We start from the raw sequence: 16,708 nt of genomic DNA, 5'->3' as shown, positions 1-16,708 counted from the left end.
CAGAATTTGAATAATAAATTCACTTCAAAACATACCCATAATGTTGCACAAAATTTCATCTATTGACAACCAATATAGAAAAACCCCCCTCAACCCCTAATAGACCGGTCAAAATTGCACGAGTAGAGGGAAATATGATGAAGAATGTTGGTCAAGGAATTTTCGAAAATTCAGACACAGTTAAATTATTGGTGTACAAATATTAAAACCTCTTATAACGGCTACTATAAAACTTCGATATCATAAAAAATACCAAAAAAGTATGCTCGAGGGGGAGGGCGGTCTCCACCATTCACCCCCCCCCCTCCCTTGGCTACGCACCTGCGGTTAGAAATCTTGTAGGAAACAGGCCAAATGGAAACCCAGTGAACCCATATCGATGTGGATCATATATATGATTGCGTACTTACACTCATACACAAGATGCAAACCAAATTTCATTACGGATGCAGTCCGTCTAGCTATTCATTTCGAGAAAAAAAGTAAAAACTACTTTCGGTCATATATAGTAACAAATTGTGACACGGTTAGACAGGCGCCTTGCGAGGAATTTGCCAAGGGAGGGGCAAAGCTTGTATCCAGACTTTCTAATTGTAGCGCCACCATAAGTTGTAGCGAAGCGCAAAAGAAAATTTTCGCCAAAAATGCCTCCCAGATCGCTGGAAATGGCACTTTCCAGGCCTTGTTAGTTGCATCTTAGCATTTTCTATTTTGAAATTACTAGCGATATCATAAAAAAATACAAAACATATGCTTAAAAAAAACTATGCCACCAAATATTGGGGGGGATATTAGATACTATATCCCCCCCACCTAAAATATTGGGGGGGACATGTCCCCCCCGTCCCCCCCATGATCGCCGCCCATGCTATATACCCATAGGACCAAGGTCCAAAACACAACCTATCATACGTACTTTGTACAGTGAAGTACAACCTAGCCAGAGGGGCAACAATTACAACTTCGATTCAATTTAAATAATAATAAGGGTACGTACGGCACTTTAAATAATAACAATATGTATGACTTAAACTCTTACTATACTGGGGTCAGCTCGCTCGCGGATAACAAGAATTCTCCACGCTCGCGGACATCAAGAAACTCCATCTCTCGCCAGCTCGCTATATACTATAGTAGGTCCGCCATCTTGGTAACCAGCGACTTCGAGCCAGAAGTCAAACCAACCAAAAACCTGAGGCATCCTGCCTCTGAGAAGGGTGACATCTCCTCACGGACTCCAGATAATAAGGATATATGTAAATCTGGGCTATTGACGACCCAAGATTAATTAAATATGACCAAAACAGTAAGGGGTTTACGAGGCGAGCCCCGGAGATCTGCAGGGACGATGTTCGCCATACAACACCGTGTACAGAACTGAAGAAACACGTGTATACAACTAACGCTACAAACTGGCTATTACGAACTATTACGTAATACATGCAAATACTGAACGGGTGTACACAACAAAATTTCACTTCACTACAATATTTATTACATATATATTACTCTCACCAACAGGTCAACTCTCTCGAAGTGACTGTTCGCAAGGAACACGGTTCTCTCTCTACAGACTTAAACACCAAGCCTACAGACACACAACAGTATCTCCATTCTTCAAGCTGCCATCCTTGTCACTGCAAGTCTGGAATTGCCTACAGTCAAGCACTTCATCTTCGTCGCATTTGCTCTAACAATTCCTCTTTCATTCGCCATACAGATGCTTTGGAAAAACACCTTACTGCCAGGGGCCATAGTGCCAGAAGGGTGCGTGAAGCCATTCAGAGAGTCCGCTCCCTATCCAGATCATATACTTTGGCAGTGAAGGACAAAGAGGGACGAGATTGCGACTACAAGCTCCCCTGGTTGTTACTTTCCACCCAAATCTTCCTCCTCTTCAGCAAATCACCTCTAACAACCACAACATTCTCCTCGCTTCAGATAGACTCCAACGAGCCATTCCTGAAAAACCCACCATCATTTTTTACAGACTTCCACTCAACCTAGTAGACCTTCTTGTGCATGTTGTTGTTCCACCTCTAACTTCTAACCCTACACCCATTCAGTATAGTACTTTCAAATGTGATCGTACTTCAAGATGCATCATCTGCAGCCACCACATTGTTGAATCCAATTCCATCACCAGCCACAGCATGCAACTAACACACAGACTAAGGGTCAAATCACTTGCACAACCACTAATGTCAACAATCTGATCTCTTGTAGAGTTTGCGGCATCCAGTATGTTGGGGAAACCAAAACCACCCTCAAGAAGCGATTCTATGGTCACAGATCCACAGTCAACACCATGAAGACTGAGACCCCAGTTGAAAAACACTTTAACCTACCCAACCATACCATTAAGGACATGTCTCTACAGGGGATTGATTCCTTGGGTAGCCGCCCCAACCTAGTACGAATCAGCAGAAATAGCTGGCTGTGGATGCAACGCCAGGAAGGACGACTAACTTTTCTTCTGTCGCCCCCCTCCATCTCCCCTTGTTTCCCCCACCCCCATCACTCCTCTTCTCATAGCTCTCTTCCACTCTTTTTTTCTCCACACCTTTCTGTCTATGTCCTTCTCCAGTTTTTTCCCTACCCCCCTCCCTTAATCCTTTCTTTGTCCCTCCACTGTTTATCTCCTACCTCTCCTCTTCCCCTGTTGGTTTCTTTTTTTCTCTCCATCCCTTGTCTACTAATCCCCTTACATCTATCTCTTTGTGTTCACCATGTTCATTAACCTGTCTGTATTCTGTGCGTGTTTTTGTCCCTTCTGTTACTGTTACTTGTCATTTAGCCTCTGAAGAAGATCCTGCTAGGATCGAAACATCAGGCCAACTTACTTTTACACATTCTCTTACACAGGCTCTTTAGTGGATAAGCACTTTTCTAACAGGTTTAGTTTATTTTATATATATATATATATATATATATATTAAATAATAATTTGAGATAATGTAATCATTTCATCCTCAACGAAATTGCTATCATAAACTTAAGTCAAGCAGATGTTTCCCAGCTCTCCCCAGACCGTTCTCTCTTGTATTTTGACTTTCGATAAATCAAATTTCACATTTCAGCTACATTAAATAGCTTCAACTTCTTGTGATCTTATCGGATCATTATAGCAGACATTATTATAATTCCGTAATTTCAAGCAATTTTACTCGGATAAAAATTGTAGATACTTACCAACGCAATTGGAACCCTGTCTCGTGAAGCCTGCCATGCAATCACAAGTAAATGACCCAATAGTGTTAGAGCAGTCTTCATTAATCCCACAGGGGTTAGTATCACATTCATTCATATCTATAAAGATAAATAACATTTTGTCGAGGAGATGGGCAGATCATATCTTTCATACAATTTAACTGAAAGGTCTCGTCTGACGGTTTCTCCAGCAGGTTCTTCATGTGGTATATCATGTGATGCTTATCACATATGACACTCACACATTGCATGGAACCCAGTTCTCTATTCTCCAAGGGTTGTCCTATGACTCTTTTCATTCAGTCACATATATTTATACCTGCACAGGCTTTTTGTAGTACATAAGTAGTTTGTCAATTTTTTTTTATGTTGCAGTGCTCAAACCTAGACATTGTGAACTTCACCCCTAACTACCACCTCCATAGCTCTCCATTATTATCAGCAGCAAAATTTTGCAGCAATGTCCTCAAAGAACCCCCCCCCCCCCCAAGAAACCCAGTTTTTATCAACATTCTTCGCTGTACTACATCACAAAGGCCATTCTCCACCAAAACAACTCCCCCCTCCTCCCATTGAAAAAAAGGAACTATCAACTTCTGGCACCTGCCTCATCATCTTTCTGAACAACCTCTGTTCCCAATTATCTTTCCTTTTACTAAGTGTCGATCTTAAATAAGAGACTGACTTTGGTCAGCTTGTGGCTTTGATAAGCCAATGAGGCTTCTTCGCGAGTTTCTGGATCTAAAATACATACATACATACAAATACTTCATTACTCAGTAGAGAATTTCATTCAAACTTCCATATATATATATATATATATATATATATATATATATATATATATATATATATATATATATATATATATATATATATATATATATATATATATATATATATATATATATATATATATACATATATATATAATGAACAGATAAACATGATAAATAGATAAACAGAAAGATATCAGTATAGAGGAATATGGCACAAATACAACAGAATTTTTTCTAACCAACGCAAAGACCTGCCCCATTCCTTGTATATCCTGTGATACAATCGCAGGTAAAGCTTCCGTCGTTATTGACACACATCTGGTTTTGAGAGCCGGCACAGATGGATGGGTCTGAACACTCATCCTGATCTACAAATTGAAAAGTGATTCAAGGGATTGAAGGAATAGAAAACACATGGATGATGAAACAGTGGAGAAGGTTATTTACTTGTAAATATACAAATTGAATTGAAGAGAACACTCATTATGATTGGTTTTCATTTCCACACTGCTATGGACAAATTCTACCCTTATAAGCAGGTAGTATACAGCCTGATACATCCTACAGGGTTGGCATGCTAAGGAGCAATCTTCTTATCCGACAGGGCTGGTTGCTAAGAAACCAAGTCACACAGCTCTATATGTACTCAAGGGCCTGTATAGTACAATCTATTACTTCATTTGTACGAGAGCAGGTTAAGGAAACTTTATATACCGTGATAGAAATTACATTCAATACTTTTATAACTTGTTCAAATGACATCATAGATTTATACTGTTAGTTGCCCTGTGTGAAGCAATGTCCCCTATAGGGAATACACTTCACACCAGTAACAGTTTCTAAGAATAAAACTTCCATTTTGTTGACCACGCTTGACAATGTGACATTGTTATCAAGTTAAGGACCTATATAAATCGTAACTCAAAGATATCTTGACTTAAATTAGCATGATAGTGCAACAAATTTACAGTGTTTGTGACTGTAATTTGTGTATCAAGCACTATGTAAATTGATGTGAGGATTGTTAAAACTGTTTCATACATTCTTCTGTACTATTTCAGGTGCAAAAGGAAAGTCTGAAAATAACTGGATGATTACCTCGGCATAATCTATTTATACTCCTCTGATATCCAGCTTCACAGCTGCAAACTCCATTCAGGCATTCTTCAAATTGTCCGCAGGTTACATCTTGACAATCATCAATTTCTTGACAAAACATAACATACAAATCAAGTAATATACAATAAATGCAGTCATCTTGCGAGTGAGCAGGCCTTAGGCAGTATTCCCGCGACTGAACGGGCCTTGTGCAGTTATCTTGCGAGTAAACAGGCCTTAGGCTGAATCTAAAATATCGAAGCTCAAGCTTAACACAGTTAACAGTTAACAAGATGAAACAAGTGAAAAACAAGAGGAAGAAAGTTTCAAAGGCACAATCATGACATCACATACAGATTTACACAATGACATCACATACAGATTTACACAATGACATCACATACAGATTTACACAATGACATCACATACAGATTTACACAATGACATCACATACAGATTTACACAATGACATCACATACAGATTTACACAATGACATCACATACAGATTTACACAATGACATCACATACAGATTTACACAATGACATCACATACAGATTTACACAATGACATCACATACAGATTTACACAATGACATCACATACAGATTTACACAATGACATCACATACAGATTTACACAATGACATCACATACAGATTTACACAATGACATCACATACAGATTAACAAAATGACGCCACATACAGATTAACAAAATGACGCCACATACAGATTTACACAATGACATCACATACAGATTTACACAATGACATCACATACAGATTAACAAAATGACGCCACATACAGATTTACACAATGACATCACATACAGATTTACACAATGACATCACATACAGATTTACACAATGACATCACATACAGATTTACACAATGACATCACATACAGATTTACATGATGACATCACATACAGATTAACAAAATGATGCCACATACAGATTAACAGAATGACATCACACACAGATTGACACAAAGACATCACATACAGATTAACAGAATGACATCACACACAGATTTACACAATGACATCGCATACACGATTTACACGATGACATCACATACAGATTAACAAAATGATGCCACATACAGATTTACACGACGACATCACATACAGATTTACACGACGACATCACATACAGATTTACACAATGACATCACATACAGATTTACACAATGACATCACATACAGATTTACACAATGACATCACATACAGATTTACACAATGACATCACATACAGATTTACATGATGACATCACATACAGATTAACAAAATGATGCCACATACAGATTAACAGAATGACATCACACACAGATTGACACAAAGACATCACATACAGATTAACAGAATGACATCACACACAGATTTACACAATGACATCGCATACACGATTTACACGATGACATCACATACAGATTAACAAAATGATGCCACATACAGATTTACACGACGACATCACATACAGATTTACACGACGACATCACATACAGATTTACACGAAGACATCACATACAGATAAACAAAATGACATCACATACAGATTAACAAAATGACATCACATACAGATTTACACGACATCACATACAGATCTACACGACGACATCACATACAGAGCCACACGACGACATCACATACAGATTTACATGATGACATCACATACAGATTTACACAATGACATCACGTACAGATTTACACAATGACATCACATACAGATTAACAAAATGACATCACATACAGATTTACACAATGACATCACATACAGATTTACACAACGACATCACATACAGATTAACAAAATGACGCCACATACAGATTTACACAATGACATAACATACAGATTTACAAAATGTCAACTCTCAGATACGATTCTTTCCTTCTGCTATCTTTGCTGTTTGTGGACAGTTGTTCTCTGTGACACATATGAGCTGCATTACTTGAGATGACACCTTGAATATTGCAATGAGTAATTATTTTTTATATTCTACCCTATCTAATATACCTATTGATGATTCCTTGGTTCAAATCATTTGATGGTGTCTCTCATCTCCTACCCCTGGGTAAGGTTTCTTAAATAAGACAGTAAACAGTATTATAATTCCTTGCATAAATTTATATTCTTCTTCTTTTTTTTATTATTGTCATCTTTAATGCGGGTAGTTCTGCTCTTACCGACACAATCCCCAGCGACTTCCATAAATCCACCAGGGCAAGAACAAGTAAACGTTCCGTCTAAATTAGAGCAAAATGCAGGCGGATTACACTGCTGTGGATTTACACATTCATCGATGTCTGGAGAATGAAACAGAAGGAAAAAACAAGGAAATGAATGAAAGTTTGACAGCATCAAACCGCACCAACAAAGAAAACAAGTTCTCAAAAAAGGGACATTATTATGCAAGCAGAAAGTTGTAACAGGTTGAAGAATTATTCTCTATACAATTGCAATTGGCATGTACTGTGAACATGTTTTCCACCATTTTGACAGAATCATTTAAAGATTTCTAGATACTATTACCACTATACGATTCTACAAATAAACAACAGATATTCTAACTAAATACAATATTCCAAGGAATGTGAAGCTGACATTGTTATCACTTCACTATGATGTGGTATGCATTTGGCAGACAATGTGAAGCACTATGTAATGTGTCTTGATCAACTAGAGGAGATATCTCTAAACTTATTGATGGCTAAAGGAAGTCTTCAGCCATTGAGAGTTCAAGTCCTATCCAGAGTATGAGAATCAAGGTACAGAAGACTACATCTGTTTGCTCCAGTTGACCAATGCTGATGGAGTCCTATCCAGAGTGTATGAGAATCAAGGTACATAAGACTACAGCTGTTTGCTCCAGTTGACCAAAGCTGATTGAGTCCTATCCAGAGTGTATGAGAATCAAGGTACATAAGACTACATCTGTTTGCTCCAGAGAGTATTGACCAATGCTGATCAAGTCCTATCCAGAGTGTATGAGAATCAAGGTACATGAGACTACATCTGTTTGCTCCAGAGAGTATTGACCAATGCTGATTGAGTCCTATCCAGAGTGTATGAGAATCAAGGTACATAAGACTACATCTGTTGGCTCCAGTTGACCAATGCTGATGGAGTCCTATCCAGAGTGTATGAGAACCAAGGTACATAAGACTACATCTGTTTGCTCCAGTTGACCAATGCTGATGGAGTCCTATCCAGAGTGTATGAGAATCAAGGTACATAAGACTACAGCTGTTTGCTCCAGTTGACCAAAGCTGATCGAGTCCTATCCAGAGTGTATGAGAATCAAGGTACTTAAGACTACATCTGTTGGCTCCAGTTGACCAATGCTGATGGAGTCCTATCCAGAGTGTCTGAGAATCAAGGTACATAAGACTACATCTGTTTGCTCCAGAGAGTATTGACCAATGCTGATCAAGTCCTTTCCAGAGTGTATGAGAATCAAGGTACATAAGACTACAGCTGTTTGCTCCAGACAGTGTTGACCACTGCTGATCAAGTCCTATCCAGAGTGTATGAGAATCAAGGTACATAAGACTACAGCTGTTTGCTCCAGTTGACCAAAGCTGATCGAGTCCTATCCAGAGTGTATGAGAATCAAGGTACTTAAGACTACATCTGTTGGCTCCAGTTGACCAATGCTGATGGAGTCCTATCCAGAGTGTCTGAGAATCAAGGTACATAAGACTACATCTGTTTGCTCCAGAGAGTATTGACCAATGCTGATCAAGTCCTTTCCAGAGTGTATGAGAATCAAGGTACATAAGACTACAGCTGTTTGCTCCAGACAGTGTTGACCACTGCTGATCAAGTCCTATCCAGAGTGTATGAGAATCAAGGTACATAAGACTACATCTGTTTGCGCCAAGCGTTGACCAATGCATTCACTGCCTACACAGGTTGTATCTGATGATTTGATTGGCTGTTACATGCCATCAATTTCTTTCACACGTACACTCTGGCACCTTCCCAACTCACTGTACACAAACTTTGTGCTTCAACTTTGTTTCCAGTGTATAACAAGCGCAATGTTTGAACAATAGGCTGCCATATGGTTGTGTACAAATCGTAATGATAAGAGTAGTAACCAATGACATCATCCATTGTAACTGTTTGGGACTCTCAGATAAATCTGAACCATCCCAAAATGTTATCACGTTGAACAATTTGTACTTTGCAATTTATTCTGATAAATACCTCATCTCTGCTCCTGACTTACGATTTTGTTATTTTATTTCATCTGCTGGACAGATCTATGGAATTGATTATGCTGTCTAGTAAAACCAGAAAACAAGCAAAAACCATTTTGGCACCTCATTCATCCACACGGCTTCCTTCAGTTTTATTTTCTGTACTGCGCCATTTGTTTTAGATTCTTAGGCATTTGCTTAAAATTAAATTCATAATCAGGTTAGAATAATTTAGAGAAGTAAAGGTGGTTCAGAGGATGTACATTAACCAAAAGTAACAGAAACTGCAGGGTTCTTTCAAATTAAGCTTAATTAGATGGGCCAAGCCATTACAGTAATTTAGAAAATAAAAATAGAGTTGACATAATGTAGATGCAACTTAAGTAGCTTAGAGCGGCTGTGGTGCGGCGTAGTCCGGCTGTTCTTGAGTTGTTGGCCTATCACAATTCTTATACACTTTCAAAGGTCACTAAACTTGGAACATGAATGTTCCAACTAGTTTTGGTTTTATGTTATATTAATAACTGTTTATCAGCATGTCACAGAGCTTACAGTATAGCAGTTGAGGTTGATGTATTGCCACAAATGTTCAAGAGATGGCAGCCTTAAGTATTCATTGTGATGCAGAAATGCTAGCCGATGCTACGATAGTCCTGTAAGCTGGCCTTGCTTCCATTAGATTTCAGATTTAATCCATGTGAGAGGCACGGAGGATTGGAGATCTTGCAAAGTCTTGAATGAATCACCTTGACTATATTGATTATAAAATAGTAGACCTACCATTACAAACAACACCATTTCCTGTATAACCCGGATTACAGGTACAACTAAAGCTGCCAGCCGTGTTTACACATCCAGCATTGGGTGAGCAAGGTATTGGTGTATTGGTGTCCATACATTCATCAGTATCTGGCAAAGCAAGGAAGAGGCAGAACTGAATAAAATACCAAGCTTTAGAACATCTACAGATTAGTCAACAACTTCAAACACACATAAAAATGACTAAGAAAATACTTACATAGTTACATAGGTGTATATTAAGCATGCCCAAAATGGCCTATGCAAAGACATTAAACTGGAGGATTAAATGAGCATAAAAGGGAAGATGGCAAAACCTGTGAGCATTGATATAGGGGTTATAAATCATAGAGCTTGTTGTAGTAAACTCTGCATTTATTATGTCCAAGACTGTACAGAAACAAATATGCATAACAATAGGACATTAAGTCATCTTGCAGTTTGAAATGAAAGATTTTGTTCTATGGCACTTGTTCCTATATTTTGGAAATATTCCCAGTTTCACAACTCATGAGAAAAGCCAAGAAGAGATTAAAGAGTGACTCCCTCTACTTTTGTATCTTATCAATTTATATTGATATGAATCTTGTGCCTGTGAAATGTTTTCAGTGGAGGCTGCATCTGAACTCTGAACAACCGTGAGACTTAATGAAACCACTGCAAGTTAACAATTTGAACAAAGTGCAGACTACAGAGGATCCTGTCATAGCAGTCCCATATTGCATGTAATCTGTACTGTTTGCTGATCTCTGGATCAAAGGATACCACTTCCATGTAATCTGTTTGCTGATCTCTGGATCAAAGGATCGATGGTGCATGTAGAAGCGGTTAGCTCCTGAGCGAGTGCAATCTATAAAACATAATATATAAAGAGTCAATGGCATAACTGTACTAACGAACTCAGATACCAAGAAGCCTGCAGTACTCTCTGGTGATAGCAACAAATGTGCACACACAGACAGATCTATAGCTGCTTACCTACACACACTCCCCCGTCCATCTGATACCCCTGAGAGCAAGAACAGTCGTAACTACCCATGTTGTTGGAACATTCAGCACTGGCACCACAAATTCCTAAAACTGTACACTCATCAATATCTGTCAAGAAAGATATTTACAAGTTAAACAGATGGTAAATTTATTAATTATTATTATCATTTTTTGGGGGTGAAGTAAAGCAGAACAAATCAAAGCATTTTACAGACCAGATAATATGGATCTGTCTATGAACGAATGGAGAAAGAAAAGAGGCAGAGATGGTTACTCTATTTCACATTGAAACATAATAACAAAACTGATCAACTACCATGTAAAGTTTCTATTCAGGTTGTTCCCAACAATTCACCACCACCATCCAATTCCTCCCTCCAAACAATTTCTGCCTATCACGGACTGATAGTCTATAAATCCAGACTCTAATTGTTTGAGAGCGATCAGTGTGACTAACATTGCTAACTGAAGAGAACATCATAACCCAGAGTATGTTGTGTGCACCTGCCATTGCTGTGAGCATAAATGAAGTTGAGTAACTTCTATTTACATTTCAAATGCGAGGTCAGAGGCGTGTAACATACCCGCCTGTTCGGATACCCATTTTATTCAAGATCACTCAGACTAGACTGTTTCAAAAAAGAGTCATAAGAAATATATATCAAACTAAAGCCATAGTCAATGGTGGTTGAAAGTTAAAAGACAAATGTGAACATTAACCTTGGCATCCCATATTCCCATCTGATTCATATCCAGGCAAACAGGTACATTCAAATCCTCCTGGTATATTATTACACATCGATGTTCCCGGGCAATTATCTATACCTTGGCCACATTCATCAATATCTATAACAAAAACACATATTCATTTATTTATTTATTTATTTGTATTTCCACAAAAATACAAAGTGGAGGGAAGTCTTCCATAAAGCTTAAAAGCTTAACAGTGTGGAAGACTCCCTGAAGAAAGAAAAGAAAAGAAAAAATATATGAACACATGCACATAGAAATAATATGCTGTAAACATATGCAACGTAATCATATAACGTAATCATAAATGTAAAACGTAAACGTAACATAAACAAATATGACGCAAACAGGTTACAGTTTAGAATGCTTTTATGATGTTGATAATATTAATTAGGGCCAAACTCTAGGACTATGAGATTGTGAGTTTTAGATAAAAAATAAAAAAATAAACATTCTGTTGCTAATACACTATAGTACATATATAAAAACAGGTTCCCTTTGTATTGCTGAAATGTAGGCTGCATTAGAACAATCATCAATGTTGAGCTTATCTCTTATATTTGCACTCTAGTCTTAGTTCATTATTTTCCATGCGAATGCACCAGTCACCATGGTGACTAAATAATTCCCATGGCAACATTCCTAGTTCTAGAAAGAACTGAATTAGATAATCAAATCTCAGCCATCATTGGTTCCAGAAGCATCTTTTGAAAATATGAAAAGAAATTTTAAAGAGAATGTAAAGAGGCTGTTCCCAGACAAGACATTTAAACCACAGCATCTACCAAACAGAGTAAGGTTTGTCTTTGCCATCTTGGGTACTTATTCTTCATAATATTAAAATCCCTATCATATATAAGTTTAAGATGCTGCTTGGGCTTTTGTTCCCTTCATTTTGTTCTTGTTGATGCAAAATTCAAATGAGTTCGTATACCACAAAACATTGCTCACCTGCACATGTTGTCCCATCAAATTCATAACCCTGATTACATGAGCAAGTGTAACTGCCAGGATTGTTGACACACAGACCGTTGCCTGAACAAATCGCTGTATTTGAGCATTCATCTTGATCTGCGATAAAGGAAATTGAAGGTAGTTTGATAATTTCCCTAAGCATTTCTCCAAACTCTCAATCTCAGCCAATGATGAAATTCTATCGCAAGTGCATACAAACTGAAACGAGCCACACGTGGTGAGTGCAATTGCTGGATTTGGGGCCCTTCACTTTAAAGGTATGCGTTCTTGGTCTCAAATATGCTAGATATTTCAAATATGGTCACCTTTGGTCAAAATTCTTAAACTGTTTTTATTACAACCTTCGAGGAAATTTTCCTCACTGGGACATTCACTCATCTTGTGTGTTCCTTAAAAATGTCTGAGAACAATTTGGAGAGTAAATACCTCCAGGAAAATACTTTTTTAAACCTTCTAGCAAATATAGCATGCTATTATTTGGGACCTAAACTGAATACCTTTAAAAGCCTACTGCATGGACTAAAGAATAGAGGTGCATGAGTTTTGTTGGGGCCTCCAGCATTGAATCTAGCAAAAAGTACATAGACAGCTGCAGAGAACTGCAGGCATGCTTACTTTTCTGACATACACAATTACCGTGAACCACAAACCCACATGTATGACGGACTAATCCATGGAAAACTTTGAACTTGCCAAAATACCTGACACATTAAATGGGTGTATATAATATATGCACAAATATAGAAACCAAATCTGCAACAATTTTCTTCTTGTTCACCTAAACCACAATACAAATGGTTTAACTTATAAAGTTATATCAATGTGTTAATCTACATGCCAGAGCATTCAGTGTAGGTCATCCATCTAAAAGAATCCAATGTTTGAAAAGATGACCCCAAAATCAAGGTGTGTGTATGTGTGCTATAAATCAGAGCTTTGGATTATATGGACTCTATATAGTAGTTGATATTAAAGGCCTTGACGTTTCATAACTGGCTGCATTATGTAGCGACAAGAAGAAATCTTCACGTGCAAGAAACGGAAAGTTAACTTTGTTCAGAGGGCGGCACACGGTTTGAGGCAAGTCTTCAATGCCTTTAAGTCATTGGCAACTTAAGACACCATCATTGGATACTTAAGACAATAACTTAATACTTAAGACACTATCATTGGATACTAAAGACACTATCATTGGATACTTAAGACACTGTCATTGGATACTAAAGACACTATCATTGGATACTTGAGACACTATCATTTGATACTTAAGACACTGTCATTGGATACTAAAGACACTATCATTGGATACTTAAGACACTGTCATTGGATACTAAAGACACTGTCATTGGATACTTAAGACACTGTCATTGGATACTAAAGACACTGTCATTGGATACTTAAGACACTATCATTTGATACTTAAGACACTGTCATTGGATACTAAAGACACTATCATTGGATACTTAAGACACTGTCATTGGATACTAAAGACACTATCATTGGATACTTAAGCCACTGTCATTGGATACTAAAGACACTGTCATTGGATACTAAACATACTATCATTGGATACTTAAGACACTATCATTGGATACTAAACATACTATCATTGGATACTTAAGACACTATCATTGGATACTTAAGACACTGTCATTGGATACTTAAGACACTGTCATTGGATACTTAAGACACTATCATTTGATACTTAAGACACTGTCATTGGATACTAAAGACACTGTCATTGGATACTTAAGACACTATCATTGGATACTTAAGACACTGTCATTGGATACTTAAGACACTGTCATTGGATACTTAAGACACTGTCATTGGATACTAAAGACACTGTCATTGGATACTAAACATACTATCATTGGATACTAAAGACACTGTCATTGGATACTAAACATACTATCATTGGATACTTAAGACACTATCATTGGATACTTAAGACACTGTCATTGGATACTTAAGACACTGTCATTGGATACTTAAGACACTGTCATTGGATACTTAAGACACTATCATTGGATACTTAAGACACTATCATTTGATACTTAAGACACTGTCATTGGATACTAAAGACACTGTCATTGGATACTTAAGACACTATCATTGGATACTTAAGACACTGTCATTGGATACTTAAGACACTATCATTGGATGCTTAAGACACTGTCATTGGATACTAAAGACACTGTCATTGGATACTAAACATACTATCATTGGATACTAAAGACACTGTCATTGGATACTAAACATAATATCATTGGATACTTAAGACACTATCATTGGATACTTAAGACACTGTCATTGGATACTTAAGACACTGTCATTGGATACTTAAGACACTATCATTTGATACTTAAGACACTGTCATTGGATACTAAAGACACTGTCATTGGATACTTAAGACACTATCATTGGATACTTAAGACACTGTCATTGGATACTTAAGACACTATCATTGGATACTTGAGACACTATCATTTGATACTTAAGACACTGTCATTGGATACTAAAGACACTATCATTGGATACTTAAGACACTGTCATTGGATACTAAAGACACTGTCATTGGATACTTAAGACACTGTCATTGGATACTAAAGACACTGTCATTGGATACTTAAGACACTATCATTTGATACTTAAGACACTGTCATTGGATACTTAAGACACTATCATTGGATACTTAAGACACTGTCATTGGATACTTAAGACACTGTCATTGGATACTTAAGACACTATCATTTGATACTTAAGACACTGTCATAAGATACTAAAGACACTATCATTGGATACTTAAGACACTATCATTTGATACTTAAGATACTGTCATTGGATACTTAAGACACTATCATTGGATACTTAAGACACTGTCATTGGATACTTAAGACACTGTCATTGGATACTTAAGACACTATCATTGGATACTTAAGACACTATCATTTGATACTTAAGACACTGTCATTGGATACTAAAGACACTATCATTGGATACTTAAGACACTGTCATTGGATACTAAAGACACTATCATTGGATACTTAAGACACTGTCATTGGATACTAAAGACACTGTCATTGGATACTAAACATACTATCATTGGATACTTAAGACACTATCATTGGATACTAAACATACTATCATTGGATACTTAAGACACTATCATTGGATACTTAAGACACTGTCATTGGATACTTAAGACACTGTCATTGGATACTTAAGACACTATCATTTGATACTTAAGACACTGTCATTGGATACTAAAGACACTGTCATTGGATACTTAGGACACTATCATTGGATACTTAAGACACTGTCATTGGATACTTAAGACACTGTCATTGGATACTTAAGACACTGTCATTGGATACTAAAGACACTGTCATTGGATACTAAACATACTATCATTGGATACTAAAGACACTGTCATTGGATACTAAACATACTATCAATGGATACTTAAGACACTATCATTGGATACTTAAGACACTGTCATTGGATACTTAAGACACTGTCATTGGATACTTAAGACACTGTCATTGGATACTTAAGACACTATCATTGGATACTTAAGACACTATCATTTGATACTTAAGACACTGTCATTGGATACTAAAGACACTGTCATTGGATACTTAAGACACTATCATTGGATACTTAAGACACTGTCATTGGATACTTAAGACACTATCATTGGATGCTTAAGACACTGTCATTGGATACTAAAGACACTGTCATTGGATACTAAACATACTATCATTGGATACTAAAGACACTGTCATTGGATACTAAACATACTATCATTGGATACTTAAGACACTATCATTGGATACTTAAGACACTGTCATTGGATACTTAAGACACTGTCATTGGATACTAAAGACACTATCATTGGA

The 16,708-nt window shown here is 37.1% G+C and overlaps 1 protein-coding gene across 13 annotated transcripts in view; it reads right to left on the bottom strand.

Moving 5' to 3' along the window:
- Nucleotides 1–16,708, bottom strand: part of LOC139967040 (uncharacterized) — a 69,254-nt gene that overhangs the window by 27,616 nt on the left and 24,930 nt on the right. For all 13 annotated transcript variants that reach the window (XM_071970661.1, XM_071970665.1, XM_071970668.1 and 10 more), the window contains 8 exons: nt 12,783–12,902; nt 11,802–11,927; nt 11,070–11,189; nt 10,074–10,202; nt 7,275–7,394; nt 5,088–5,195; nt 4,229–4,357; nt 3,193–3,309 (listed from right to left, as the gene is read on the bottom strand). In XM_071970661.1, coding sequence (XP_071826762.1) covers nt 3,193–3,309; nt 4,229–4,357; nt 5,088–5,195; nt 7,275–7,394; nt 10,074–10,202; nt 11,070–11,189; nt 11,802–11,927; nt 12,783–12,902 — 969 coding nt within the window. The remainder of the gene's footprint in view (nt 1–3,192; nt 3,310–4,228; nt 4,358–5,087; nt 5,196–7,274; nt 7,395–10,073; nt 10,203–11,069; nt 11,190–11,801; nt 11,928–12,782; nt 12,903–16,708) is intronic.

This window comes from Apostichopus japonicus, chromosome 4 (genome assembly GCF_037975245.1).
Source record: "Apostichopus japonicus isolate 1M-3 chromosome 4, ASM3797524v1, whole genome shotgun sequence".
Classification (NCBI taxonomy): domain Eukaryota; kingdom Metazoa; phylum Echinodermata; class Holothuroidea; order Aspidochirotida; family Stichopodidae; genus Apostichopus; species Apostichopus japonicus.
Note: the sequence above shows the minus strand (reverse complement) of the source record. Positions and strands in the feature narration are given on the sequence as shown.